At 38.8% G+C, this 26,820-nt stretch overlaps 4 protein-coding genes across 7 annotated transcripts in view; 2 read left to right on the top strand and 2 right to left on the bottom strand.

The window, feature by feature from the left end:
• Positions 1–1,913: 1,913 nt before the first annotated feature.
• On the bottom strand, positions 1,914–3,932 carry LOC131789117 (type-2 ice-structuring protein-like). The gene is made up of 3 exons (XM_059106190.2): positions 3,783–3,932; positions 2,626–2,983; positions 1,914–2,494 (listed from the first exon to the last, which is right to left on the bottom strand). Exons 2-3 carry the CDS (start codon positions 2,975–2,977, stop codon positions 2,061–2,063), a joined length of 786 nt encoding a protein of 261 aa, XP_058962173.2. The 5' UTR covers positions 2,978–2,983; positions 3,783–3,932; the 3' UTR covers positions 1,914–2,060.
• Positions 3,933–7,786: 3,854 nt separating this feature from the next.
• On the top strand, positions 7,787–12,121 carry LOC131789118 (uncharacterized). The gene is made up of 9 exons (XM_059106191.2): positions 7,787–7,849; positions 8,023–8,073; positions 8,508–8,591; positions 9,046–9,280; positions 9,582–9,735; positions 10,488–10,711; positions 11,157–11,222; positions 11,629–11,769; positions 11,928–12,121. The coding sequence occupies exons 1-9, from the start codon at positions 7,787–7,789 to the stop codon at positions 12,119–12,121; spliced, it is 1,212 nt and encodes a 403-aa protein (XP_058962174.2).
• Positions 12,122–12,692: 571 nt separating this feature from the next.
• On the top strand, positions 12,693–19,204 carry LOC131789072 (acyl-CoA dehydrogenase family member 11). Of its 2 annotated transcripts, XM_066169464.1 has the most exons (9): positions 12,697–12,829; positions 13,761–13,860; positions 13,946–14,071; positions 14,726–14,887; positions 15,365–15,476; positions 15,992–16,044; positions 16,981–17,107; positions 17,842–17,978; positions 18,778–19,204. In XM_066169464.1, the coding sequence occupies exons 1-9, from the start codon at positions 12,726–12,728 to the stop codon at positions 18,892–18,894; spliced, it is 1,038 nt and encodes a 345-aa protein (XP_066025561.1). In that variant the 5' UTR covers positions 12,697–12,725; the 3' UTR covers positions 18,895–19,204. The 2 variants fall into 2 exon arrangements, with proteins under 2 accessions (XP_058962124.2, XP_066025561.1); XM_059106141.2 differs by lacking the exon at positions 13,761–13,860 and having other exon boundaries at positions 12,693–12,829.
• The window catches only part of LOC131789071 (uncharacterized), a 25,495-nt gene continuing 15,701 nt past the window's right edge, over positions 17,027–26,820 (bottom strand). Inside the window, exons 21-31 of one of the 3 annotated variants that reach the window (XR_010718128.1) lie at positions 26,211–26,267; positions 25,538–25,613; positions 24,937–25,087; positions 24,640–24,860; positions 24,328–24,512; positions 23,316–23,540; positions 22,329–22,543; positions 22,196–22,236; positions 21,346–21,442; positions 20,443–20,979; positions 17,027–17,302 (exon numbers count right to left, since the gene is read on the bottom strand). Coding sequence is in view for 1 of the 3 variants with exons in the window: in XM_066169463.1 (XP_066025560.1) it covers positions 20,496–20,979; positions 21,346–21,442; positions 22,196–22,236; positions 22,329–22,543; positions 23,316–23,540; positions 24,328–24,512; positions 24,640–24,860; positions 24,937–25,087; positions 25,538–25,613; positions 26,211–26,267 (1,752 nt within the window). In the remaining 2 variants the exon portion in view is untranslated. Of the gene's footprint in view, positions 17,303–19,216; positions 20,980–21,345; positions 21,443–22,195; positions 22,237–22,328; positions 22,544–23,315; positions 23,541–24,327; positions 24,513–24,639; positions 24,861–24,936; positions 25,088–25,537; positions 25,614–26,210; positions 26,268–26,820 lie in introns of those variants that run through there. The other 2 variants (XR_010718127.1, XM_066169463.1) reach the window with 2 other exon arrangements.

The raw sequence follows: 26,820 nt of genomic DNA, 5'->3' as shown, positions 1-26,820 counted from the left end.
CGGGCCGTTGAGCTGATTGCTCGCAGGTTAAGCGCGCCTGGATGTTGGAGGTGTGTTCTGCATAAAACTTCCTTTAAGTAAATATCTTATTCAGCCACGAGATGAAGTGTGAGTCAAGTTTGATGAATGATTTTTACGACGCTATTTTGGTTGTAAACATCACAAGACCAGCTTCCCTTAAAACTTGATATGTAGTCAGCCAGTAAGTCCGAGTTTCTTTACGCAACAGAACTACACCAAAACTGACCAATAAGCTTTGGAAATCTATCCACCATTTAAGTCTTAAAACGAAAAATGAAATTAGCCACAGACAAATTAGGAAGATGTTCAAGATGTTTTAAGATATGAGATCCTCGCAACTATGAACACTACTAAATTAGTAGCTGAAATGAGACCTGAAAGAAATTCAGGCCCGTACGGGATTTGAAGCGCTCTGACAACTGAGCTAACAAGCCAACTGGGAGCAGGTCATTATGTTTGGTCCAAATAAACCATCCAAGTGATGAAAATCATATATGTGCACTGCGGGGAAGAAACAAATTCAGGCCCTGAATTTTTTTCAGGTCTCATTTCAAATACTAGTTCAGTAGTGTTCATGGCTGCGAGAATCTCTTATATGCGTTTCTTCACCGCAGTGCACATATATATATGTTATTTACCGGCTAAGGGTCGGTCCGTATGGTGAAAAACTGTGACCTCGGTCTTGAAAATACTGCCCGAGGCCGTAGGCGAACAAATTGCTTGAGAAAATTCAGGTATTAAATGAATGAAAGTTCCATCGTTCAGTTTAATTGTAACCAAATACCTCGCGTTTTAACTTTCTAGGTACTTTTTGTGAACGATTAAGATTAATTGCAGACGGGTTTTAGGCCGCTTGTCAACCAACGTAATGACACTATTGTTTATACAAATTCATTCTGAAACCAATATTTTTACGTCAACCAAAGTGATTTGAATGAGAGAAAAGAGAGGATTCATAATCATCGGCTTGAGGTAGTGACCGACGTGTTTGCTTAAAAATACTGCCCAGCCGGAAAAACGAGATATATTTATGAAAAATGGCAACCAAAGTTGGGATGTACTTGGCGACTCACGAAAGTGTTACCGTGGCCCGTGGGCAGAGATAGGAAAATACTGACCGGGTGAAGAACCAATCAGATTGCAAGATTCGTTGCCGTGCCCTCTCAAAAAAAATAAATGATTTTCATATATCTACAATTATTATGTTGCAAGATGTTTAGTGGACAGCGCTCAGGAGTGACTAGAGGCTACACATAGTTTTCTTTGTTACTGATCGAGTCCGATTCCTATCACGATAATTTTCTTTCCTTACTCATTCTTACAAGGTGATAAGAGATACTAGTCTAGTGGATGATTTAAACAAAAAACCAGTGACAGTCAAAGCAGGACTTAACAGTCATACGCATCGATATTTGCAAAGTTCGATCTCAACCAGTTCTGTCAATTATTACAAATATTAGACTGATTAGTATTAAAACATATCTGGGGTGGTGCTTGCTCCTACAAATATAACAGTGCAAAATTGCAGGAGTTTTAGTTTGCGAAATTTTTGGCACGTCTTACTGGACTTTCCTTTGCGGTTCGAAATGTAATAAAAAAAACGCCATATTTTGAAACTTTTCGATTTTTTAACTTCCGAATCATATAAACAGATTAAACAGCGGGGTCAATTTTAGATGGATATTTCGAGTGAGGTGATCTGGTTGCAGTGAACATGAAAGGACTCTTGATTCACCTGCGGATTTAAGGTTTTTGTTTGTTTATATTATTTTTTTCAATTTGGAAGATCGAGGAGAATGTGATTCAATGAGTGCTTCTCTCCTGTCCCCTTCCCCCATCCCATTTGAAATGAGTGAAAAGATACTCTAGGAAATTTAAGATTGAAACACACGTCAGCTTTCACCCATCACCAAGTTTATTCTCAACAACAGGATCAAAGATTTAACAGGCAATACGTCATGTTATCTGTATCTCTAATGGAATCTTGCAACGATTGACTGCACTAATAAAAAACAATGACAAAGGTATTGGCAGCTACCTCAGTTGGCCTTTTTCTGGCAAAGAATGACTGGATTATTGCGTGAGTACGATCGGTTACATGATAAGTCATTCCAAGTTCCCTGGAGGCTCGTGGCTCCATACATGACCGTACACTTTTCGGAAAAAGAGCTTGGTTCCCCTTTTGCCCAGGTAGAATACTGCCCTGCCTCTGGAGTGCCGTCTACCCAGTAGAACTTGTTGTCTGCCTTCCTGTAGAGGCCAAGCCATACGCCATAGGATGTGACTGTCTTCTGCTTTTTCACTAAGTCAAAGATGAATTTATTTTCAATGGCAGATTTGATGATGGCAAGGTCTCCTCCCAAATTCTGGCATGTTCTTCGCGCCTCACTCCACTTCAAGACTAGAACGTCGATCACGAGGTAACATGACTTTCCACGCGAAACCCAGCCTTTTGGACACTCTGAAATGGTCGCTGAAATAACAATAAACAGAAGTGGGACAATTGCAACAAAAATATCATGAAGCTGCTGCGTAAGAATTTTCCTAGAGCCATGGAAATAATTTTACCCGTCGACGCGCCTATGTTAAGGTGTTCAAACATACCTTTGCATTTGGAGAAGATTGAATCAACTTTGACTTTGATGTCCAATAGCAGTTTTCGTTCAATTTTTCCAAGCCCCCAGTTGTTGATGTTAAAAGTTTGGTCCACTGTCTCTGGTAAATCGTGACTGTTACTGAAATTGGACTTAACGCCACTGAAATTTTTGGGTTTGACGCTCGCAGAGGCGGTGGATTGAAGCAAGAGGCAAATTAAGACGAAATTTAAGTTCGATTTACGAAACATCTCGAATCGTGTTTTCAACTTACAATGATCGTGTTCAGCGCCTGTGATAGATCGAAGGTCCGCAACAAATGAAGTGATATATTTGAGTGACCGTGTATAAAACCCTGACATAGGCTCCTGAAAACATGAAAATGATTCAAGTTCTTTTATTGCTTTTTTTTCTACGGAAGTGATCAGGAGCAACTAGTCACACCAAAAATAATTGAAGATCAACCATGTTTACTTTGATTTTTTTTCCAGAGAATCTTTCCTTAATTTTTCCACATCAGTGTGTAAATGAATTTTACTAAGAGGTACATGGATATCTCTGATTCCCCAATTGATCGACGAACAAGTTGTAAACAAAGAAGTTCCCTAAATTTGAAATTCAAATTAATAGAGTGGGAAAATGAAAACTAATGTCATATTATGAAAAGGTCCACGTGGCATTTACGTTGAACTTTCTTTCTCCCTGGCTGATGGGTACTCCCATTTTCGATTACTTTCACTCGTTCACGAATTGTAAAGAGTGGTACACGAAAAACTGAACGATCCGTTGTAGCATAGATTAGTCAAAATGAAAAGCCAAGAATGAGTATAGATACATCAGCTCTGAAATATGAGTGTAGCCTTGTTAGTACATCGACCCTCGACGGATGAACAACATACGGCAGTGTGTCAGATATCCTTCTCGTTTGATTGTCAGTTCCTGTCAACTCTGGGGCAAATTAAAAGTGTTAGGCGAATAGAGAAAATTAAATTCTTTTTAGCTTAGGTCTCTTCATACTCAATATATATATAACCAATCAGGCAATACAGGAGCTCAACTCTACCCTGCTATAGTATGGCGCAGAGCCTAATCTCGAAGGCCGAGTTCACAGGCTCGAGTCTAACACTAAAGTGAAAGATTGATTTAAAATTCACTAGCCTCTCTTACCTTTCTGAGAAGAATCCTTGAGCAAACCACGTCGGCGACGGAATGAGTTGAAAAATATCTCTGCACGTGCAATTTTAAACTTTGTGTTCCAGAAATCCATCCAAATTAATTGCGCTACCACCAATGATTAAAAAATAACTTCAGACAATAAATCAGCACATGTTTAGATTTCCATATAGGCCGAAGAAAATAGAATTAGGAACCATTAGACATGGTTTGATGCTACTCTGGTTTACAGATTTAATGAATGTAACCGAAGACGTTATTTCTTTCTTGGGTTACATTCATTAAATCTGTAAACCAGAGTAGCATTAAACCATGTCTGATTGTCCACCTGGTTGCCGTGTGAACTTTAATTTATTAGGAACCATTCCTCATGCAGACCAATATAACAAGAAATCTTATTGTAGCACAACTTAACAGCTAATGTCAAAATGCATCAGACAAAGAGCGGCAAGTCACCCAAAACTTGCTTTCACTCCTACTTTCGTATTTTGTAGCTCAACATGTCCTAATTGTGGTGTAGTTTTTTCTTGAAAATATATTTTAATTTTCGAGAAAATATTTTTTTCGTTCGACCGCTCAAATATGCAAATTTTCACCGTGAATATTACCCGAGTTGTGTGACGTCATGCAACGAATTCATTTGACCTCCGGTATTTCCGTCAAAATAATCCTTTGTTTTATCATCTAAACTTAATCCCCTGTCATTATTGAAGCTGGCAAAGAAATAGTTACTTTTTGGTGAATATTTTTGTCTGACGTACTTTTTCTATGTCGAAAAGTAGCATCAAAACAAAAACAGTTTCAACAATGACCGATATGACAGAATCTACTGAGCTTCTACCTTTTAAAAGACAAAAGGATGGTTAAAAAATTACTGTAAAATTTCCTTGTGTATTTGTGTTGTTCTATCGTGAGACGAACTCAAAGTCCGGCAAAATTTACTTGCTAGCGACTATGAAATATACATGGTGTGCCTGCTTGTCGCCACCGTTTATTGGCATAAATCACTACAATTTGTAAAAAAAAATCTAACACAACACTCTTACCTTCTTTATTTATGATTTTATTAGACCAATGAGCTGTTTCGGTTATTATATTACGCTTGGGTATTACTTTTTGCCAAGAGCCCAGGCAATCGGAAATGGGTGAGGATGCTTGTCGTACCTTTCAGGGGTCAAAATCAGTGATCTGGTACCTTTTACGGTGTCTCAAACTTCAGTGGACTACCAGAGACCTAGCTGGTACCTTGTAGGGTGTTTTCCGCTCAATAAAATACCTGAAATAAGCATTACTAGGACTACTTTAATCATCTGACTTGAGCCTCAGAGCACATCGATAAAGGAGTTTTTATTTTTGGGATTTTTCAATTTTTTGTGTTTAAATTGTTACTTTTTAGGGGTAAACATCAGTTGATGCCCCTCCCACACGGATAAGACTTATATATATAGGGGTCGTTTTCGAAATCCCCGGCATCCTCGCCCTCTTATGTATAGGGGTTCCCCGGGGGGTGCTGATATATGCAGCACACAAAATTTTGATGTGATTTTCGGTGAAGGGATAAAAGTTTTGTCAGCGTCTGGTAGCTAGTGCGGAAGGGCCCTTTACCACTATGTGCTTAATTGCGCGTCCCGCCAGACGGCGCGAAGCCTACAAAGTGCTCAGACATTAGTATAGAAAACTCCACCTCTGTCTGGCAGCATTCAAGATACGACTGACTCAAAAGAAGCATCTTAAAATCCTTCATGGCTAACAGCTTAAAGTTACGATTTTTACTTGAATGAAACTGCACATTAGGTCAAGTTTTTTTAATGTACGCACATACGAATGTCGAGCTAACTACATGAATGAAATCATTTTATTGCAATCGGATTCCTTTACAGGAACGAATAACAAACGAAAAAATTCCTTTGCTCCCGACGTCTGGCTTCGTAGATCAGTCGGTAGGCCCTCCAGATACCTAAATTGGGCTCTACTGGGTTCGAATTCTGTCGAAGCCTGAGTCTTTTTTTTCCCGGCTGCTTTTCTGCAATTTCTTAAATTACACCTTACCTGCGATCATATCATTATGTGTTTACCATCCGTAGGTCAAAGATAACTTGTTTCATTAAATTGAGGTCAACAAATCATTTCACAGGAATGAAGAAGCCCCTAAAGTTTGCTTCGATCCCGACATTTGGCTTCGTAGCTCTGTTGCTACTAGCGCTTTTATCAAGGTTTTTTTTTTCATTTTTTTTTTTCAGGTTTTTTTTTTTAGCAATTTCTTTAATTGCTTCTCGCTGGCGACTGGATGATATTGGATGATATTATTTCACTTACATAGATACCTTCAAACCCTTTTATATTTATTTTTACCAAATGACAGCCGGCAATGATCTGATTAGTTCTGGTGGTTTTAGGTGGCTTACTGGAATTTCAAGTGCCATTGTAAAAGAACAAATACGATACAAAGTAGGGTTTCTAATTAAAAAATTCGTCAGCTTTAATAAGGTTCATTGTTGTTTAATCATAATACGATAATCTTAGATTTAACAAGCAATCAGGTAAGCGATCAGTTTGTCAGTTGTTCTTTTTGGCTCAATTTTAGGATCCACTGCATCTACGAATTTTTCAAGTAAACGTGGATTCTTCAAGAGAGAATGATGTTTGCCATCTCGCAGGTCTCATTTGGCATTTGGGTCGCTGATTTTTTCGGTCATCGAGATTCCTTTCATTTCAGTGCACTTTTATTTTGTGTTGTGGTGTGACAGTCGATGTTTATGTATGTGATTCGTTCTCATCGCCTTAATGTCTTTGTACTCATCCTTCTCATCATCCGATTCCAACCAGTCTTTCCCAGTCTGTTGCGGCTTTCCGGCGGTTAACTAACGGTCAGCGGTTTGATCACGGTACACGTAATCCCTTGTTTGCACCCTTTCCAGAAAGTTCGTTTATTTGCTATAAAGGAAAAGTAAAAGCACAAAACCTTTTAGGCAACTCCCGTGAACATTCGATACTGAACGCAAGAAGGTGGGTTATAATTGTCTGAAAAATGAGAGCCAAGTTTCGAGGGAAGCACATAGTTGTGAAATCCTGAAGACAGTCTTTTAGCTAAGGGAAAAAATTCTGAGATGTTATAGCATGCCAGAATCAAAAGAAAATTGAATCACCCAATTGCATGCTTTCTTCAAATGCATCAGTATATCACTATATATAACAAATGAAAGCCGGCCATGGTTGTTGTTGTCATTTTTGTTTTTGTTGTCATAATTCATTACTTTTCGTTATCTTAAAGTTGCTGTTGTATTTCACTGAAAATCTTACTTTCAGGACTGAAAAAAGATAAGTTTTCAGTTAGTCCGCAGTAGTTTTCTACGAAAGCTACGTTGAAGTGATTAGTACATAGGATGCATGTATCGTGGTCGATGTGAGGGTTTGTGCAATCTAGAACCGAAGAAGTCTCAAAATGCGATATTTTTTTAAAAATAGCCTTGAGGTACGACGTCAAACCGATATAGTAGGGTTTTCTTTTTTCAATTTTGCTGTTGGTTCATCCTTATGTTTGTTATTAGAGTTTGTTTACGATTCCTGTTTTTCGTATTGTGACTGAATATTGTTACGTTTTAGTCATCTTCTTTATTACAGACATTGTTTCACAATGAACGATTTGTTTTAACTTTCAATTACTCTAATCGCTTGTTTAAACATGTCGTTTAATACTTGACGCTTCAATTGAATCTACAGTGCCATCACCTGTTCCAAGCGACAGTAATGAAATATGATAATTATTAATTTTTTTGTGGCTTGAATGTATTCTAAGTGCCTTTGTTTAACAGAAAAAAGGCAACCCTAAGCAATTAAATTTACTGACTCGATGCAAGTTATTATAACTCTGGACGCCGTAAAGGTAATAGCTCGTGCGAACGCTATCAAACTACTCTATGTTAAATACAAAAGTAACAAACCGTATAAATAGTCATTAATTTTATTTATGGCGTTTGTTTAAGTCTAGCAGTGTTTCGATGGACATAAACCTAAGACTTGGCAAACATCTGACAGTCCTTGTCATTTGCTTTTTTCTAAAGGTAAGGATGCCGTAGTTTATAAGTTCTTACAATGTATGTCACTTTTGTGAGAATTCATTTTTGGCACGGTGCTTTCAACGAGGCGATGAGCCGTATTTAAACTCGAAGAAGTGGTTAGCAATTTAAATAACAGTGTAATCAAGAATATATAAAAACTTCTCTTTTATTTCCAGCAAATAACTTGCACAGATGTAGAGGAAATTTCCGCTAACACCCTTGAAGAGGTAACCTGTCACGTTTAGAAAATTAAAAGAACGATCTGAAATCACCTCTCCTGTGATTGCTTTGTATAGGTAATCACATGAGGCCAAGTACTATTAAGGATTGATTGCACGAGAGTTTTCAAAATTTTCCAAAATTGCCCGAGTCGCGTGAAAAATTTTGAAAACTCAAGTGCAATTAATCCTTAATAGTACGAGGTCTCATGGGATTACTTGTTTATCAATAAAGGGCAAAATTTATACGAAGGAAAATCAAAATTTCAAGATAACGAACGGTTGCTATGCAACGGATTAGCCAATCATTAAAAGGTAATCATGCCCTCTCTTGATTACTAAAAATGCCCTCGATTAAGAAAAAAATGCCCTCTCTCTCAACCAATCAGCGCTCAGTAATTTTTGCCCTTTATTGATAACAATTTTTATTTCTCATTTTAAAGGACCATGTTGTTCAAAAACGAGACACTGATGTATCCAATGCTGAAAATATATACAACAGATATGAAGCGACTTTCAAGTCGGAGGTAAGAAAACACAATTCGTTTTTCTGGAGGTATTTGATATCATTTTACGGCGAAATAAACAAACAATAAATAGTTTTATCAATAAACAAACGATTTTCAAAACATTATGGTACTCATTTGCTAATTTAAGAAAGAAAATACGACCGAAAGAGAATGAAGCAATAGTCTCGTTGCTGCGAGTGCGAATCCTATCCTCAACTCGAGAACGTAGCGTAGCCTTGGTAGCCCACAATAAGATAAATCGAAGCTCATAACAAAAAAAACGGAAAAAAAAAAAAAAAAACGAGTGTTAAGTCCAAAACATGCCTAAAAAAAATCATTGACTTTTTCTTCTCGATTTCATGTTCTATATTCGCTGTCTCACAATTTCGATTGAGTTGGCAGAAATCACATGTATAGAAATTCACAGTGAAGTAGCGAAGCTTCTTTAACTACAAACTTCACTCGTTTCCAGGCTACCTACTATGGCGTTTATCCCGGAGGTGGCGCATGCTCCTTGGATCCACTCTCTCCAATGTCCTCGCAGCCTGGCTGGATACGAGTAGCGGCCGGTGCATATGACTTCCAGAACTCCCTTGGCTGTGGAATGTGCGTGGAAATCAAAGGCTCAGGGAAAGGAAGTGGGTCAGATCCTGTCACTGGAGTCATAAAAGCCGTTGTTCATGATCTGTGTGGCGGATGTGGAAAAGGTAGTTTAGATTTGTGTCGTTATAAGATGATTTGTAGGAGGCACAGAAAGGGGAAATAAGGTTAAAGTACCTACCCAAGAAAACGACGCGGTGAACTGAACAGAGCTGGAACCCAGACCACTGAACCACCTCTTCGTCTCCTGAGCCAAGGCTCTACACACCCAAAATCTACAAATGGAGACCAAGTAACTGTCATGGTAATCTGAAAAATGCAAATAGGTACTTTATGAGTCACCCACACCGAACTAAATCATCAGACGCTGTTTTGTATCAGTGATTACTCATTTTTTATTCAACACAGGTGGCTATGACCTGTACATCCCGGGTGACGGCAGATGGGAGATCGAAACAAAAGCCATTGACTGTCCCACTGTCCCGGGAAAGAATGGGAACATTATGTTTCGATTCACTGAAAATAACCCTTGGTATGTTAAACTTCAAGCTAGAAACACCAAGTAAGTTTTTCCTTCCTCAATCCTTTATCATTACAACCAGATTTGCAGGACAACAATGATAATTTTTTTTAAAAACTGTTTGACATTTTCTCATCATAGAAGCTACTTAAACCGATTTTCGTCGGCTTCAGATGTAGCACAATGAAATTAAAAGTTGGCGATTACTTGAATCTGATTGAAATTCGGTTTTTTAATTTCTACTTATGATTTTCATTCTGTTAAACCCGATTTATCTAAACAAGTTTTGCTGGTTTGAATGGGGTATGAGTTAATGAGGCTTTCTCTCTGACTGTGTGCTTCTCAAGAACATCTGTGTTATAAATCTCCGTTTTCACGTTTTCTTTCGTGTTTTGTGATGATTTAAAATTAATGTCCTTTTGACTAAAAGTACTTTTAACTTGCACTCTAGAGATAAATTTTACCCAGAGAAAGATCTTTCTTGGATAAAAGAGCTGTAGTAGAGAAAGATGTTTTTTCGTGTTGTCACGAGCGTAGGACAAAGAAAAAATTCTAAATCTCCACGAGGAATCGAGCCTCAGAGCTTCGGATTCCACGCTCCAATGCTCTACCACTGAGCCACAGAGACTCCATGGTGAGCGAGGCCCCCTTTCTCTATTTCTTTACCAAAGTTATCTTATCCATCTTTCTAAAGAGCTAAAATTACCAAAAATTTTCTGAGTACAAAGAAAGCTAAAAACAAAAGCATTTAAAATCCAAAATTTGTATTTGCATGGCTTTTTCTTTACTTGAAGGGTTCCAGTTGCTGGGATGGAAATTTTAAAGAACGGAAAATATTCTTGTCTGAAACGGACAAGTGACAACCACTTTGTGGGAGATGGCCTGGGTAAAGTGGATTTTCCCATGACTGTACGAGTGACGGCGGTGACGGGAGAGCAGCGGGAAGCTGTCTTACAGTCTATGCAAAACGATAATAATATAATGAGTAATGTGCAGTTTTCTGGATCTGGAGCTGGAGGTACGATGTTAGGGTGAGGCGTGCGGGTAGGGTAGATAGGGTGTCAATCCGTCCTCTTTTTTTAAATGTCGATTAAAGATTGACATAAAATCTTGTGTTGTGCTCTCCAACGAGATTGAATTCAAAAGCCTTACCTGTGTTTTCGAGTTTTTGTGGTGGGTAATCATTATCATCAGAGACTTCTGAGAGCTAAAAGAGGAAAAATAAGTCAAACCTGCTAGCCAAAACTCCGAAACAAATCATCGATTTCTCTCCTCAGGTAGTGAATTTTTCTATAATATACAGCGATGAGTCGGAGAGTTATGAGTTCACAAATTATCATTATTACCATTATTATTGCCATAATCATTGCTTTTATTTTTATCATTATGATTATTATGATTATGATTATGATTATTAATATTATCACTGATCATTGCGTTTTTTTGTTTTTTCTTTCTTGCAGCCGGCCCATCAAGTATCAAATGCACGGGTCAAGGAAACAAACCACCGTATCCCTCGGGGGGGATGGGTGAGTTGCTGATGTTCTCCTGCTAATGGAATAACTTAATACTTTTAAAATATTTTGAATGTTGGAGAAACATATGTTTGTTAGACTCACTGAGACACCAACGAGACGAGACACCAAAAACACCAACAAACGGTGTCTCTCTCTCTCTGACCGTCTTTCCAGGTCTAACTGCCAGCTTTTCTGTCGCACTGCTTGTCTGTCTTTCTTTCTGTCTGTGTGACTCCTTATCTGTTTCTCTTCCCTTCGGTTTGTTTTTTCGTGTTTTCGATACCTAGTGGGGTTTCTGCAAAATCGTTTATGTCCTTAAGTATGGAACCATAAATAAATGTGTGAGCTAAGGTTTAGCTTTTCCGTAAAAATTAACGTCACTTAATGCTAAGTACTCTGACGTAATTCTTTGTGTTAGTTCCAGGTGAAGGCAGTGGTCCAAGCTCCCCTCAGCCACCCCCTCGCCCTCCACCTCCACCCCCACCCTCCCCTCTCCCATCACCATCCACAGGAGGAGGAGGTGTCACAGCCCCTGGCACAGCTTCTGGGGGAGGAGCAGGTAGGGTTCTTTGTCTTGGTGTGACTTTTTGGTCGATGAACCTTTTCACAAAGGCAAGAACTACTTAACAACACTTAAACATTTTCTTTGTCCTGTTGTGGTTAGTTGTGTTAGATATGAACTTCTGACACTCATGCTTTTTGGTTATTGTTTTTAAGCTGGTTCAGACTTCTGTGCAAATCGAAAAAGTGGTACGTACCCAGACCCTGACGACTGCGCGGGGTTCATCATCTGCAACATCGGTAAAGCCCACCGTCAGAAGTGCTCCCCTCCCCAGCTCCTCCGTGCCGATACAATGAACTGTGATCTACCAGAAAGGGTGGACTGTGGAACCAGGCCTAGGCGATATTGAAACAGATTTAAACAATCTCTGCTTCCAAAATTTTGAACGTATTCTCTATAACAAAAATATTTATTCTGGACCGTAGTGTACGACCACAACCTCAAAAAAAAAAAAAAGCATTTAAGTGAATTGTAAAACTTAAAAGTTGTTCCTTGACCAGTTTTTTAGTTTTTTAGATATATTTCTGTTCAGTTTACAAAGAAAGCGCAATTTAAATGTGGCGTTAAAATAAACTTGAATTTAAGTGATTAAATGTCGATTTACAGAGACAGACGAGGTATTCTTTTTAGTATGTTAAGGAAAAGGACTGCAAGGTATTGTGGACTACGCTTTGACAGTCATTATTCAACTTCATTTCCTCTCAAATCCCGTTGATCTTTTGGCAATGAACCGTTGACGTGAGAAGGTTTTGAGGGTAAAACGTAATTCTTTATTAAAAAATTTGTTTAGTTTCGCGCAGTGTTTGAAAGATGTGGAATAGTGAATGATACAGAGGAACATAAGAACCCACTATTCACATATTTTGACGGGTGATGAAATTACGTCATGTAACGCCATTGACGTCAAACTAAAAGTGCCTTGTCACGAAAGTTATTTACTTGACAAAGAAAGAATGGAGGAGCAAACGTTTGATAGCTCAAAACTTCACGATTTCCTTAAAAAAAATCTGGTGGATTTTCCTGAAGGCGATGGGGAACTAAAGATTTTCAAATTCAGGTAGGAGACACGAAAAGCTGCAGGAAAGTCAGGATTTGTTTATCATTGAATCGCTAGTCGATTGACTTCGCTGCAAAATTCGAACCGCAATTACAATTGCAATGACTGCAATCACAAAGTATAGGTTCCGAGTAAATCGGCTCGATAAGAAAAACATTTCTGTAGCAAAGGCTGTGATTGCATTTCATGACTTAATTTGATGGTACAGAGAGTCAAGAAATCATGAAATATTGCACGGTTCCACGATTCGCTATGCGACATTGAACACTGATTTCATTAAATATCACTTTTCAATCAAAGGAGCATATATTACGCAAATGAGGCAGGTATTTAGAATCGTCTAAAGCGCTTGGGATTTCGTGACGATAAGGCAAGCATACACACCGAAATGGCCGATTACAAAAAGATGTTTAATGCCCGTTGTTGGGCAAAACCGATTTCCAAACCATCCTCAAGTTATTAGACGTTTCGTTTAATCGTTTAATTTTGTGAAAAGACAAAAATCTTATGCTGGAAAAACAAATATTTAATGAAAATAACCCACTTAGTAAGAATCCTAAACATGTGGACTGGACTTCGTTGGGTTCAATTCCGGTGGAAGGCTTCTGACTCAGAAAACACCTTTTTCATGTACACTGTTTGAGTGAACCAAACTGGTTTAGCCAGGTATACCGCTTTACGCTACAGAATGGAGCATACGAGGGAAGGAGAGGGGGCGGAGTAGGGGGGAAGGAGGAAGTCTTGTGGACGCCTGAATTCTTTATACAGGCTTCACTCTTTGTGATGTTTTTACTTCCATTTAACAACGAGGATTTATTAGTCCAGCAGACATCAACAACCGGTCAAAAAGGTCAATATTCACATATTTAATTTGTTGCCTGCACCACTGACCGATTACATTCTATATTTGTATTATTGATGCAATGAAAAGGACTGGAACGTCGAATCCAACCTTTCTGCTTCAAAAAAATGGAAAAGATTTCGTTTTGAGGCACAAGGCACCATTCCAGATTTATGCAGGATTTCACAAGGTACTGTTCTTGCATCAGTTCAAACTACAGGGTAGAGGGAGTATAATCTGGCTTTTCATGGACGTTTTCAATTTAATACGCGCAGGTCGACGTTGAGCATAGAATCATGTCCGCTCTTGGAGAGGCCTCTTTTCCGGTGCCGAAAATGTACCTCTTTTGTGAGGACAAGTCAATTATGGGCCAGGAATTTTACATCATGGAGTACATCAAGGTAAAAAGATTATCGCGATGTTCTCTCAGATGAGCTGTTTTTGTTCCAGCATACGATGCAAACGTCTCGTCGTTTTTGCTGATCAAGTAACCATGTATATTAATAACAGCTAGATGCTTTAGGTAGTATTTTTAGGGGGTGGGGAGAATATTCCTGAGTAACTCAGGCCATGAAAGGTAGTCACTAGACTTCTTAAGTTGTGCTCTAGCACTCTGAAAATGAAGGCATATCAGCAATTTTATTCAATTGAGCATCGCGTGCCATATTTCACAGTATGGACAGTAAATTGTTATAAATTGTTATAATGTCAGCTATTGAAGTTGATGTTGCTGAAAGGTACTTACAGTAGGACATGCACATCTATACAGTGCTGTTACGCATCTCAAAGACTGCTCACTTGAAAAAGAAGAGAATAAAACCATATCCCAATCTGCATGCCACTAAGGCATAGACTTACGGTGAAGGAAAACGTTATGCTAGCCAGCAGCTATTGCAAAGTCTGTTTAACTGTTCCACTTGAGTCTCAATTCTAGATTCTAGCTATACTTTTTGGGTCAAAATCATACAATGCGACTTCCAGTGAACGATCCTATGTCTAATGTATGTCGAATAATAAATGGTGATGGACAGCATTTCAACATTACATTTCAACAGGGTCGTCAGTTCCCGGATGCCAATTTACCCGGCGTCCCTGCGGACCAGACAAAAGCCATTTTTGAAGCTGCGATACGCGCCTTAGCGCAACTTCAGTCTCTGGATACGGATCAGCTTAACTTAGAAGGAATCGGTGACAAAGAAGACGTCTTAAAACAGAGGGTGGGTAAAACTTTAAAAAAAGCTCTCCCTCAAGAAATGCTTGGACGTTAGAGGAGGGAGCTTATTAGAAACTTGAAACTTCGGACGGGGAGGTATAATGTAAAGGGGTTCTTGGGCAGAGGAACAATCAAAGAAGGGGAAGTTTGTTTGAGAGTGGGATTATTTTAGAGTGAAACTTATTAGCAATGGGGCTTCTTAGCAAAGGGGGCTTGTCGGAGGGGGTAGCTTGTTAGAGGGAGTAGGTTGCAATTGTAAGAAGGGATAGCTTGTTAGAAAAGGTAGTTATTGGAAAGGGGAACTTATTAGAACAGGGGCTGGCTAGAGGGTCTAGCTTGTTAGAGTCGGTAGCTTGTTAAAGAGGGGGCATGTGAGAGAGGGGAGTTTGTTTAAAAGGAGAGCGTGATAGTAAGAAGGGCTTAAAAGGGAGGAATAATAAGAACTTTCACATAATTATGGGGAAAATATGTTGCTTCTCAGATGGATATGCTGTTTGAAGCTTACAAAAAGACAGAAAGGAAGTCCAATCCTAAAGCTCATCGATTAATGGAGTGGCTGAGAGACAAAAAACCCAACGATGGCGAGAAACCTGGTAAGAAACGTTGTGCAACTGTTCTTTATTCGACATTTCGTAATCTTCGCAAAAATAGATATGAGCTTCTCCAATGATATTTGCGTTCAGGAACGATGGAAAGAGGAAGGGAGAAAGTGAACGAGAGAGAGTGAGTGGTGAGGAAGGGGAGAGGAGGGGAGGGAAGAGGTGCGAAGGGGGGCGGAGGGGGGCTGAGGACGAATGAACCTGGGAGCTAGGAAGCCAGGGTGACGGACCGAACGAGAGAAGCAGTGAGGCAGAGAAAGGAGGTAGGAAAAGAGCGACAAGTTGAGGGTGTGGTAGAACAGGTGAGCAAGGGAGTTAAAAGAGGGAGTCAGGAGGTAACGGAGGTGGAAAGGGAGTGGGGAAGAGAGAGGGAGAGAGAGGGGGGGAGAGAGAAGGACTGGGACGAGGGAACAACGGTTTAACAAAGGATTAGCCCAAAAATCTCTTTCAAATTTTATCTTTGATAATCGAAGCTTTGTAACCTCTAGTGGTTGGTATTTGACTTGCAGTCATCCATCACGAAGATTTCAGAATTTCAAATATACTTTGGCACCCAAATGAGGTAATTAAGAGAATGTTTTTCAGACAATATGTTTGCATTTTGTTTCACTAACTCATAAGACAATGCAATATGTTTGTACTCATGTACGGATCTCGACACGAATAACCTCCCAATCAAAAGGTAAGCTGATTAAACTGTCGTTTCGGTGGATGAGAACACCTGCTTCTATTTAGTTGTGGCAAGGAAAGAGCGCGACTCGATCCTCAGTGCATTGGGCTTCTCAAACTTTTTTAGTGAGTGCAATCTTGAGGTGAGGTTTGTGATATGGGAAGACCACTCTTCGGAAGTATCCCGCGTAGCTGGAACTTTTTTATGTCCTTTCACATCGTACATTATGGATGGCATCTTTATGTGAGCTACTCTACCTACAAAATGTTAAATGCAATTGCTTCGATCCTTATGGAGGTTAACCGAAGTTACGAATATTTGTGCTCATCATTTATTCAAACCGTCTACACGCCTACGGTACTAAACATGAGTAGGAAAAATACAAACAAGAAAACAAAAACTTACAAATAAAATTACAATAAAATAAGATAGCTTTACCTTAACGGAGCATGGCTTCGCAGGCATGCGCACTTAAAAAACGACTAAGTTGCTTTAAAAAAAGTGGATAACAAGATTGACCCGAAGGTCTTAATTTACACCCAAACCATGACAAAGAACTCCACATAAGTTACGTAACAATAAGCAACGATATAAACATCAACTACTGGTACGCAATAAAACTAATGAAACAAACAAACACTCACAGGTAACTAACTAGTAAACTAGGGTGTTAGTGTCTATAGAACGATTGACACTAGACTAATTTTACTTATTATATGGTGCGTAATCAGGACATGCCTTTTTCCTAATAATATGATCTCCGAACCGCTCCTTTTATTTATATCTTTTTCCGACCACTTTATGACCAAATCGTGCTATCTGTTTCAGCCTCAGGCGCTGGCCGTGATAGACTGGGAAGGGGCATGCTGGGGGCATCCATTTGAGGACCTGGCATATTTCTGTTTTCCGTTCCATTTTCCCGCTGCGTTGGAATTTATGCCTGCTGGAAAGATTGGTAAAACGAGTTTTTTAAGATTTAAAGATGACTTTAAGATAGATGTTATCCTTGTATTGAAGTTGTTACCAACGAGAAGCCGCTTCCAGATACTTCTCGCCTCTGGTGTCACGTGACGCGTTGTTGACGAGCTTGCGCATAGCCTATGTGTTGTACATGCGCAGTGACAATCTTAACAAGGGTACTACTGGTATCCTGACAAAGAGGAAAAAACACAAGTGAATTAATTAATTGACTCACAAAAGGAGTCTGTAAATAAAGCAACAGGAAATTTCAACAATCCCCAATGGATAACTAAGTATGGAAGGGGTTTAACTGATCGTCAGTCTGATCTAGATGTCTGATGTTTTCTTTAGAGAAAAAACTTAGTGAAACAACATATTACCGACTGCCATGGACAGTATCGTTTAAAATGGTTATCCAGCGGTTCGGAACGAATGACCTTTATTCGCACAATTGAATATTACCATTTTTATTTTGTGAAATCCTATTTCGGAAAAATCGCAATTCGGAAATTCTGTGTCAAAGAGTTATTCAGCGATTGAATGAGTGGAAATATCTTCGTAAGTTTAAATGGATGTCCAGCCGTTGGGAAAAGATGACCTTTTTATCAATTATGTGCAAATGTATCTTGCCAGTTTTACATTCTAAAATCCTCGTTCGGAGAAAACGAAATTCAGAATTTCTGTCGAATAATAATTCAGCGATTAAGTGAGTGGAAATATTTTTTGTAGGTTATTACTCAGAGGGGATACCTAGTGAAGAGGCATTGCTGTCTTTGTACTGTGATCTCACTGGAAACGGTCTTCCTCTACCAAACTGGAAATTCTTCTTGGGACTTGTGTTTTTTCGGGTCATCGTAAATATTCAGGTAGGGTCAGCTTTAGCCTCAGCCGCCTCCTGCTTGAGTACAGTTACAATGAAATTATATCTTTTTCCTATTCTTCATCTTTCCTAGTTTCGAATGTAAATCAAATAAAAGGGCACCAATGGGAATACTGAAGCTTGTCCGTCAGAACCGTCACAACAATGACCGCATCAGGTCCTTAGGAAGGAATTTTTAAGTGAAGACGTTGAATAGTTGCACCGACTGTGATATCTCATAATTTCTATAGAAGTAACCGAGGACATTTTTCCCGAAAAAGGTTTCATTCTATGCTGGACCGTCATTTGATGTATCTTAAACACTTTTTCAGAGCAGTCAGTCAAATTTTTTTTGCTTAATTTTTTCATTAACAAAATCCCGTGGCTTAACTTCTTAAACCGCTCGCCAGCGTCTCTTTTGCTGTGTTGACAGAAAAGAAAGCGTTAGCCAGTTTGAACTCTTGTTTCGACGACATTGTTCAGTGGAGTTTAGTGAACAAAGTGAGGTCAGGAGATCATAAGGGTTGATCTCTTCTTGAGGTTTCTCAACACGGCGTCGCCGCCCTTAGTGAAGCGCGTTAATTTCAGCAGGTCGTTGGCCCAATCCGTTTTTTCGGGTTACATCTGCTCAGAAAAGTTGCATAGAATGAATTCAGTTAGGTAACTCATTTAAATGTCGCCGGCTTTTTCAGTTTGCAATCTCAATTGAAATATGATGATTCCCACAATTTTGTTCTTGTTCCTCCGTTCTCGCTTGAGCACGATTTATTCACTGATCGCTAGAAACTTTTCTTGTTGTATTGCAGACGGTTGTTTCTCAAGTGAGCGATGGTGGCGGCGAGTTTCCACTCACTATCAAGAGCATGTCTGATTTGTTAGAGCCTCTTGTAGAACATGCGTGCACAATTGTTGGGCTCCAGTGATAAGATAAAAACTCTTCTCTTTCAAGAAAACGCGTTTGCATGTTATTAAAAGTAGCGGAAACCTTGTCATGTTTGGTTTCATTATTCCCCCTTATTATATTTATTGTCTAAACAAGACGCTACATATCTGAGGGCCCTAAGTGCAAAAATAAAACCGGGATTTATTTCTCTTTTACATCAAGTAATCACTCAGAAAATCAGATGTTTATTTTTTTGTTTTGAACAATCATTTCAAGTCTGGAAAAAATCACAACTTTTCAATCTAAAACATCTTTATTCGAAAATTTAAGTTTTTTTTCGGTTATAAAATAGAGCAAAAAGGATTGAGAAGACTCTATTTAAATCCTTCTCAATTTTTAGGATATTCATAAGACCTGAAATGTCTTTTATAAGCTACTTTTTAGCGGTATTTATTTAATATAAAAGAAAACCAGATCCTGCTGGTTACGTTCGGTTTTCCATTATTGGATAATTACAAAAGGAATATTTTGGCCTAAATTTACTGCATTTTCTCGTTACTAGTACACGGTTCGTTTAGCTATGCTATTTATTTCAATTTTGAATTTCGTTTTCCTAAATTTGTCATCATAACTCTAGACATGAGATTATAATCTCTTGCTCTGGTAATATAATTTTCTCGTGCGATGGTAGTGGTATCGATAAATATGATAATGATGATAATATTTGAACATGAGAGTGATCTTCGCAGTAACGAACACTTCGTTAGCAGTGGTAAAAATAAAGCCTGAAAAGAAAAATTTCAAGCCTGTATGCGGGAATTGAACCCATGACCTCTATGATACTGATATAGTGCTCTATCACTAAGTTAACAAGCCAACTGAGAGCTATTCATTTTGTAGGTTCGTAATAAATCCGTGAAGTAATGACTAATGTTATTGCTGAAAATTAACACCAGCGTCACTCCCAATTAAATTGGGATTCATAACTGTTTGTCTAACATCTGCCTCTTTAGCGCCGAAAAATAAAGAGAAATTGAAATTAAATGCTGTGTAATACGAATTGTTTATGGCAGATGCTGTGGTCTGATTGGCCACGCTACTCGCAATCTATTCGCTGGTAGCTACTGAGCAAAGAGAGGAGCTTAAACAAAACCGAATTAAAAAACCAGATCAGCCTGTTTAGTTGTTAAGCTTCGAACAACTACTATAATTATACTACGTACGATCATAGACAAATTTTGAACTTTTTTCCTCGTGCTTTCAGCAATGTTCTCTCAAAGTTTAACATAAATAACTTCAACTATGAAAAAGAGGATTTTCTGTATTTGTGTACAGTTTTCTCAAAGATCATGCAAAAATTGCTGTTGTCTTAAGGGTATTGGTTTAACTTGTAAGTCGCAAATCCACTTAAAAATATAAGTGAAAAAACCTAAGTGAAAACTGCAATTTAGGGTTTTCGCAAATATTTTCTCGGATAAATACTTAGACGAAAACACAATGACGTGAGAAAACGAAACAAAATATGGAGTATTTTAGGTACTATAATTCTAAAGATAGATATCAAATTTCTTGTTGGATTCTTTCTTACTTTTGATCAGCTTGAGTTCTTTTCTCGGGGTTCCCTTGGCTCAGCATTTCTTCTTAAAAGACAAATCTCCTACCGCCATGGCGATACAGCGCCATTTCAAGAGCGTCAAAATCTACCTTTACCTCCTTGAGATTATTTAAGTCATTACTCTGAAAAGCAATGTTGTTAAAGTCAATCTTGTCTACATCAACTGGCTCGTCATTTTCTTCCTCTCCTGGAAACTTTGAAGATTTTGGCGAAGGAGCAGTTTCGTTTTTATTCGAGTCCTTGATAGGCTGATCTTTGTCATTGATTATCTCTTTATGGTCCTCTTCAAGTAAATCATAGCCTTCTTCTTTGTCAAACACTTCATCTTCAGATTCATCCACTAAACTGTTAAAAGACGGCACATTGTAACAATCCTGAGATTCATCGAGGACGCTGAGGTCCAAATATGGGTTGTCTTTCTGCATCATCTCCTCCAGTCTCTCTCGGATTAGGGTAAAAGTTGGTCGGTCGAAAGGATTTTCCAACCAACATTCCCTCATCATTTTGTACCTGTAGTGGTTCGATTTAGGGGTGTTAGTCGCTTCAGAGTTTCTTCAGATGCTGATAATTCCTCATCCATTGCATTTTATAAATTTGATTAAATGATAATTGTTGAAATTTAAAATCATATTACAGTAAGAGCAAAGTAATATCGTAAATTGAGCCATTGAAATGATTTCATCGCCCAGCTTAACTCAGCTAAAGAAGAAACTGTTTTTCGTTTCTTTGTCAACTGGTATTAAACCAGGTGAAAGACAGATCATGCTGTCTTCTTGCAAACTGAGACCCTTTCGATGCTATCAATACTGGAATTTCTATTTATGTGCGATATCAATGTTTTAAAGTCAAACAAAAATAACCTGCATGGCTACTAACATTTCATCGTTACAGATGTCTGGCTTTTCCATCCGATATCCATCTTTGAGAAGACGAAGCAACTCTCTGTTGTTTACTGTAGGGTATGGTGTTCCGCCTGCAAGAGGTCGCATAAGAAATTTTCAGTATAAAATGAGTTGGTATAGTCATTGAAGTAAAAATGCACAAACAAGTACAACGCTGTTGCGGCTTTTCCTCAAGAAGTCGTTAATGTTAAGTCCATTCCACTGTTGTACGCGTAAGACCAAAGTGCTTCAGTAGCTTGTTCACTTTTAAATCGCACGTAGTAAGGCCCTCGTTTATGATATGCTAAAACTGTGATTTCTCTCGGTTATGCCGTCCCTTCATCATCATGGTAAGTTGTTAGATAGTTTCTGTTTAGAGTTTTGCTTCGCAAGGTAATGTTTGTTATGTTTCGCAGGGCTTGCTACAAGGTTGTAATTCAAGATGAATGTCGGCATCGTTTGTTGTGCCAGTGAATAATGAAGTTCTCCGTTCTTAATAAACTCGTTGTGTATAAGAAGCTGTTTTGTGTTACTTAAATGCTTTTTGCCGCTTTACATGTCCGGCCCACACACGATATTGCTTTGGCTTTGCTACAGTGCTCCATGGCATCAGAAACTCACGAACAAAACTTGCTCAGCCAATTGCTGAGAAATAACCGATCGTTAATCTATGCCAAAGGAATTTCTTCAGTAATGTCATGAATATCTATTTACTGTGAGGTCCTATTGACTTTCTTCCATATTTACGTTGGATTGGACTGGCTTAAAAACTACGTACAACTAGCTTTTGTGGACAAAGGTATTGATCAATAAACGAAAAGAATTTGAGGAAATTTTTTCCTTACCTAATGTTACCAGCTCCCACAGGAGAACGCCGAAAGCCCACCTAGTTATTGAAATAAGATGAACAATAGTCACTAAATTTTTACGAACAGCTTATAAAAATCATAGCCATTTTAAATAAAAACTTTAACTTACACATCACTCTGAGCTGTGAAGGTTTGATCAAAGATGGCCTCAACTGACATCCACTTCAAGGGAAGTTTTCGGTTCCTTTTGGCATGATAAACCTTCTCTTCATAAACGTGGCGAGTCAGACCAAAATCTGCCACCTTCGCTATCTTATTATCACCAACAAGCACGTTGCGGGCCGCTAAATCACGATGCACGAATCCTTTCCTTGCCAGATACTCCTGCAAGATTAAAAGCAAAAATAATAATTTAAAAGAGTTCATCCATGACAGAAACAACCTAACATCACAAGAATTCTTTACCAGTATACGCATTCACTCAAAAAGACTAAACCTGACCTAGCTCCATATTTTTTGGCGAATAATAAGAACTGAGGCAAGAAAAACTACCGCTGTGATACAACACTTTTCTTACAGATGACCTTAAGTGCTTGTTCCACATATCCTCTTCCAATTTTCGATCTGTTATCGGGGATGATATTTGATTCATGCGTTTCTAGTGTAGTACTTCTAATAATAGGACAGCTACACCAATCTCTCTAACGGTTGACATCAAGTCGTTTCGTATCCACGGATGGTTTGTGCTCAGTCGATTCGTGCCCAAATTCAGCATATTTTAACCCAGTTTGTATTGGCTTGTACCCGACCTGCTGGTGGATTCGCACTCGTCCCAACATTCGATCACAATTGAAAACCCAGGAAATCGCTAGGATAACTCACGCTCGAGCACGTGAACGCTAGTCCATTTTTGCGTAGAACAAGTCAACTACAGGGTCAAGCAATAAAGATAGAAAATCCTGTTGTGCCTATTAGTGACCTTCTTCAAAATTATCACTTAATCCTTCGCTAACTCAAGGTTAGTGTGATATTTTTTAAGAGAATAGTCCGATGTTCACTGTTGTGACTTTCCGAACAATTTAGCCAATTGTTCATGCCTTGCGCAAGGTAAGCATCAAGTTATTACTGAGTTGATTCAAACGAATCAGTGTCTCACCATTCCTTCGCTGATTTGCCAGGCAAATGCTAAGAGGTCTCCTGGGTTTAGAGTCTCCTCGTCGTCATCAGCGTCTTCATGAACTTCATCTTGGTCCATTCTTGTATTTTCTCTCCCTCTCTCTTCTGTTTTGGCAGATTGTGTAAATGATAGAATTTGAATATTTCCATCGTCACCTTTTGGTGCATCAGTGTTGTTAACATAAATGCAGTCACTCCTTGTGGTCTGAAAGGAAATGGTATGGACATAACGGAAAAGGTTGAAATCAAAAAAAGGAGGAGGATGAAATTGATTGCTATCCTTAGTTGGTCACAAAGATATCACAGTTAAGCAATTAACAAGCACTTGTTCCCGTCCATACTTCTTACCTGGTCAGTTTGGTGCTTGAAAATTTAAAAAGCTCTCGCTGACAAAAACTAAGGTCTGACTAAGATCTGACTCGTGTCATTTCTTTTGGATTTGCTGCATTTACTCTCTTTTTCAGTAAAACCTTTGATGTTACTGTTACCCTTATTGCCGCTGTTTTCCTGTTGACTTTCTAGGACTGCAAATTTTAGTTTGTCATCAACTCTTTTAAGAATAATTTTCCATTACTACACATAAATAATATACACAGATCAGAATAAATTTATTACAGAAAGAAAGGAAGGGTTTTGTTTGTTTTGTTTTATTGGACGAAAAACATCTTTCTTTATTTCTTTAGATTCATAACTGTTTCGAAATTCGCCATTTTTGAAATGAAACAGACAAAATCTTCTAATTGATTACTTAAAAAAGATCAACTTGACTAAAGTCCCCCCTCAGCAAATTATCCCTTATTCGTAAGGAAGTCCATCTCAGGTTATTACTCGAGATATCTGATCTCACGTCTTTCAGTAGAGGAATGACACCGAAAAGGGTGTCCACATGACTCGGAATCCTCGACGCAGGATTCGTTCACAGTTTCATTTAAAAACGATTGTGCAAGTGAGCTATTTTTCTATCTTGATGCTACATCGCGTAAGGTGAATACCTTTCCTCGACGTTTTCGCAAGTAATGCAAAAGGTCTCCATAAGGAATATATTCAACAAGCAAAAACATTGGTTCATTCACAGTGCAACAGCCCAGCATGTTAACAATATTTCTGTGCGTTCCTACGGCTTTCATTAGCTGTATCTCCTCAAGAAATTCTCTGCGCTGATCGTTATCTGCCATTCCTGTAATGAAAAATGATAATTTCAGTCGACCTTTGCCTTAATTTTCCACCTCCAGCAGGGTGTGATATTATTTTTCTTGATTAGTGTAAGGCGTTATGTATGAGAAGATTACATAAATTCAACTCACCGTGTAGCATTTTAACCGCCACAATAAGTCCTTCCGTTTGCTTGAGCATGTTTCTACGCATGGGGCGTTTGGGACGCATGATGGAGAGTCTGCGTGATGGTGATGTAGATTCCTTGAGGACCCCTTTGTACACCTTTCCAAAAGCCCCCTCTCCAAGCTCCTCCTCCAGGGTCACTGAGTCTCCATCTACCTCCCAATGATCAATCATTAGAGCATTCTTGCTGCGAAGGTGAAAAGTAAATGAGTAAAAGATGAATGCAAAATAAATGAAATTTATCAGACGATAAATCAACATACCCAGAGACACGTCCTTTAGCTCCAAGCTTCCTTTGTCTTTCGCGGTAACACCAAAAGAGTAACCCTGTTGCTATTAATACAGCTAGTATCACTCCTATGACAAGCCCAGCCAGCTCAGCGGTGGTCATTGGATCAGACACAGGATTTTTATCTAAAAATAATGATAATCATCATCATCCTTGTCATCAGCAGCAGCATCATCGTAATAATCACTATAATCGTCGTCAAAGTCGAACCTTTTATATACCTCATAGGAGCAAAATATGTATGTAAGAAAATATTCAACATAAGAAAGAGCTCGAAGGAGTTCGTAAAATGCGATAAGAGAAAAATATTAATTTAGCAATTCTTCTTCTATGAAGCTGTATAGAATTTTCTTTGTATGCTTCTCTACTGGGTGTCGCAAAGCCAAAACCAAGTTTATCATAAGTTAAATCACGAAGAGTCAGTAAGAACTCATGGTGAAAACAGGCAAACTTTAAGCGCGATCAAACACGAGTAACCAAATGGCGATTACTTTTAGTTTTTAGGCTGGTTAGTTGAGAGGATGACGCCAAATTCCCGGCTACTCTCGTTTCAAAAATAAAAGTATAACATTTACCGGTTTGGGATTTCCAGGCAAGCGAGATCTTGGCATCTGCACCAGTAACCGCAGACACAAAGAATACTGGAGTAACCTGAAAAGGCACAAATAAATGAGTAAACTCCATGATGAAAGCTACAATCAGTGTCAAAATGATTTGACACATCATGATGAAGAGTCCTGTTTATGTGTAGAATGACACTCCTGTCTCTACCACACTCTTAGTCAACAAATTGGTTGACAAGACCTTCCCTCCCCCATTCAATGTGCCTGTATCTAGCTAAAAATTCATGGAATCGCGAAACCACATTTTTTCGGGAATAAGGGGGCGAAAAGGTTTACTTAACCAGGGCAAATGAGAAAAAACTGAATTAGCAGGAAGTTAAAAAGGTCAGTTTGTCAACAATTTTGTCCCCGATTGTAGCTCTTGCGAGCAAGAGCTCCCCTACCATAGAGAGCCCCAAGCAGTTTCGTGATAAGAGTTCCACTATCCTTCTAATGGAGAGTCATATCTCAATGTTCCTCTTACATATGAAACTCACATCGTCGATCTTTATTTTTTGAAACTTCTATGCTAGTTATTAATGAATATCTCGGTTACACGTATAACTAACTTTCTTACGCCAGTTAACCTTTGTACGTGGGGAGACAGCTTGAGCTTCGCTCACGCGAAAGAATTGTGCTAAATTACCTGGAATTCGACTCCATCGACTCGACTGATCCCACTGATCGTAACATTGGTACCAGTCTGTGGAAGAGAAACCACATAGACGGCGAGTCATCAATAAGGGGAGTTTTTGAAAATGAGTATGCGTGATCATATTTATGCGTATGCTTAATCAAATTTTGGCAGCTTAACTGCCACCAAAATTTGAGTTAATAAAAGTTGGTTTGGAACAAAACCTAGGACCAAGTTCGAGGGACAAATTTGCCTCAATGGGCGTCCAACATCGCCAAGTGCGCCTGCTTCGATCTTTTCGGAAATTCGCCCAGAAATTCCTGGTGATCAAATTAGCCAGGATAAAAGGTTCAAATCGCCTCCATTTTCACTAGCGTCTTGGTTGAGTTAAATGTCTTGAAACTTCTTAACTTGAGCGAGGCCTTTCCATCCAATGCTCATCCCAGTTTCTGTTGCATGAAGCAACGAGGAGTATTTCTACTCCCCCCGGGAATAGGATACTAAGCCGTCACAAGGTTACCCCTAGCATTTTGCCAGACTTTTCACACATTTAGCACTGTGCACTGTGAGAATGAATTACTATGGTCTCAGGACGCGGAGTTCAACGCACCAACCCTAAAGC

Source organism: Pocillopora verrucosa, chromosome 7, assembly GCF_036669915.1.
Source record: "Pocillopora verrucosa isolate sample1 chromosome 7, ASM3666991v2, whole genome shotgun sequence".
NCBI classification, from domain to species: domain Eukaryota; kingdom Metazoa; phylum Cnidaria; class Anthozoa; order Scleractinia; family Pocilloporidae; genus Pocillopora; species Pocillopora verrucosa.
The sequence above is the reverse complement of the archived record's forward strand: the minus strand, read 5'-3'. Positions and strand labels throughout refer to the sequence as shown.

Coding starts and splice junctions, on each gene's coding strand:
- LOC131789117 (XM_059106190.2), bottom strand. CDS start 2,977: ATGTCAGGGTTTTATACACGGTCACTCAAATATATCACTTCATTTGTT. Junction 2,495..2,625: donor AATCTTCTCCAAATGCAAAG/GTATGTTTGAAC, acceptor TTGTTATTTCAG/CGACCATTTCAGAGTGTCCA.
- LOC131789118 (XM_059106191.2), top strand. CDS start 7,787: ATGGACATAAACCTAAGACTTGGCAAACATCTGACAGTCCTTGTCATT. Junction 8,592..9,045: donor AAGCGACTTTCAAGTCGGAG/GTAAGAAAACAC, acceptor ACTCGTTTCCAG/GCTACCTACTATGGCGTTTA. Junction 11,770..11,927: donor AGCTTCTGGGGGAGGAGCAG/GTAGGGTTCTTT, acceptor ATTGTTTTTAAG/CTGGTTCAGACTTCTGTGCA.
- LOC131789072 (XM_066169464.1), top strand. CDS start 12,726: ATGGAGGAGCAAACGTTTGATAGCTCAAAACTTCACGATTTCCTTAAA. Junction 13,861..13,945: donor TTTATGCAGGATTTCACAAG/GTACTGTTCTTG, acceptor TAATACGCGCAG/GTCGACGTTGAGCATAGAAT. Junction 17,979..18,777: donor GGGTCATCGTAAATATTCAG/GTAGGGTCAGCT, acceptor GTTGTATTGCAG/ACGGTTGTTTCTCAAGTGAG.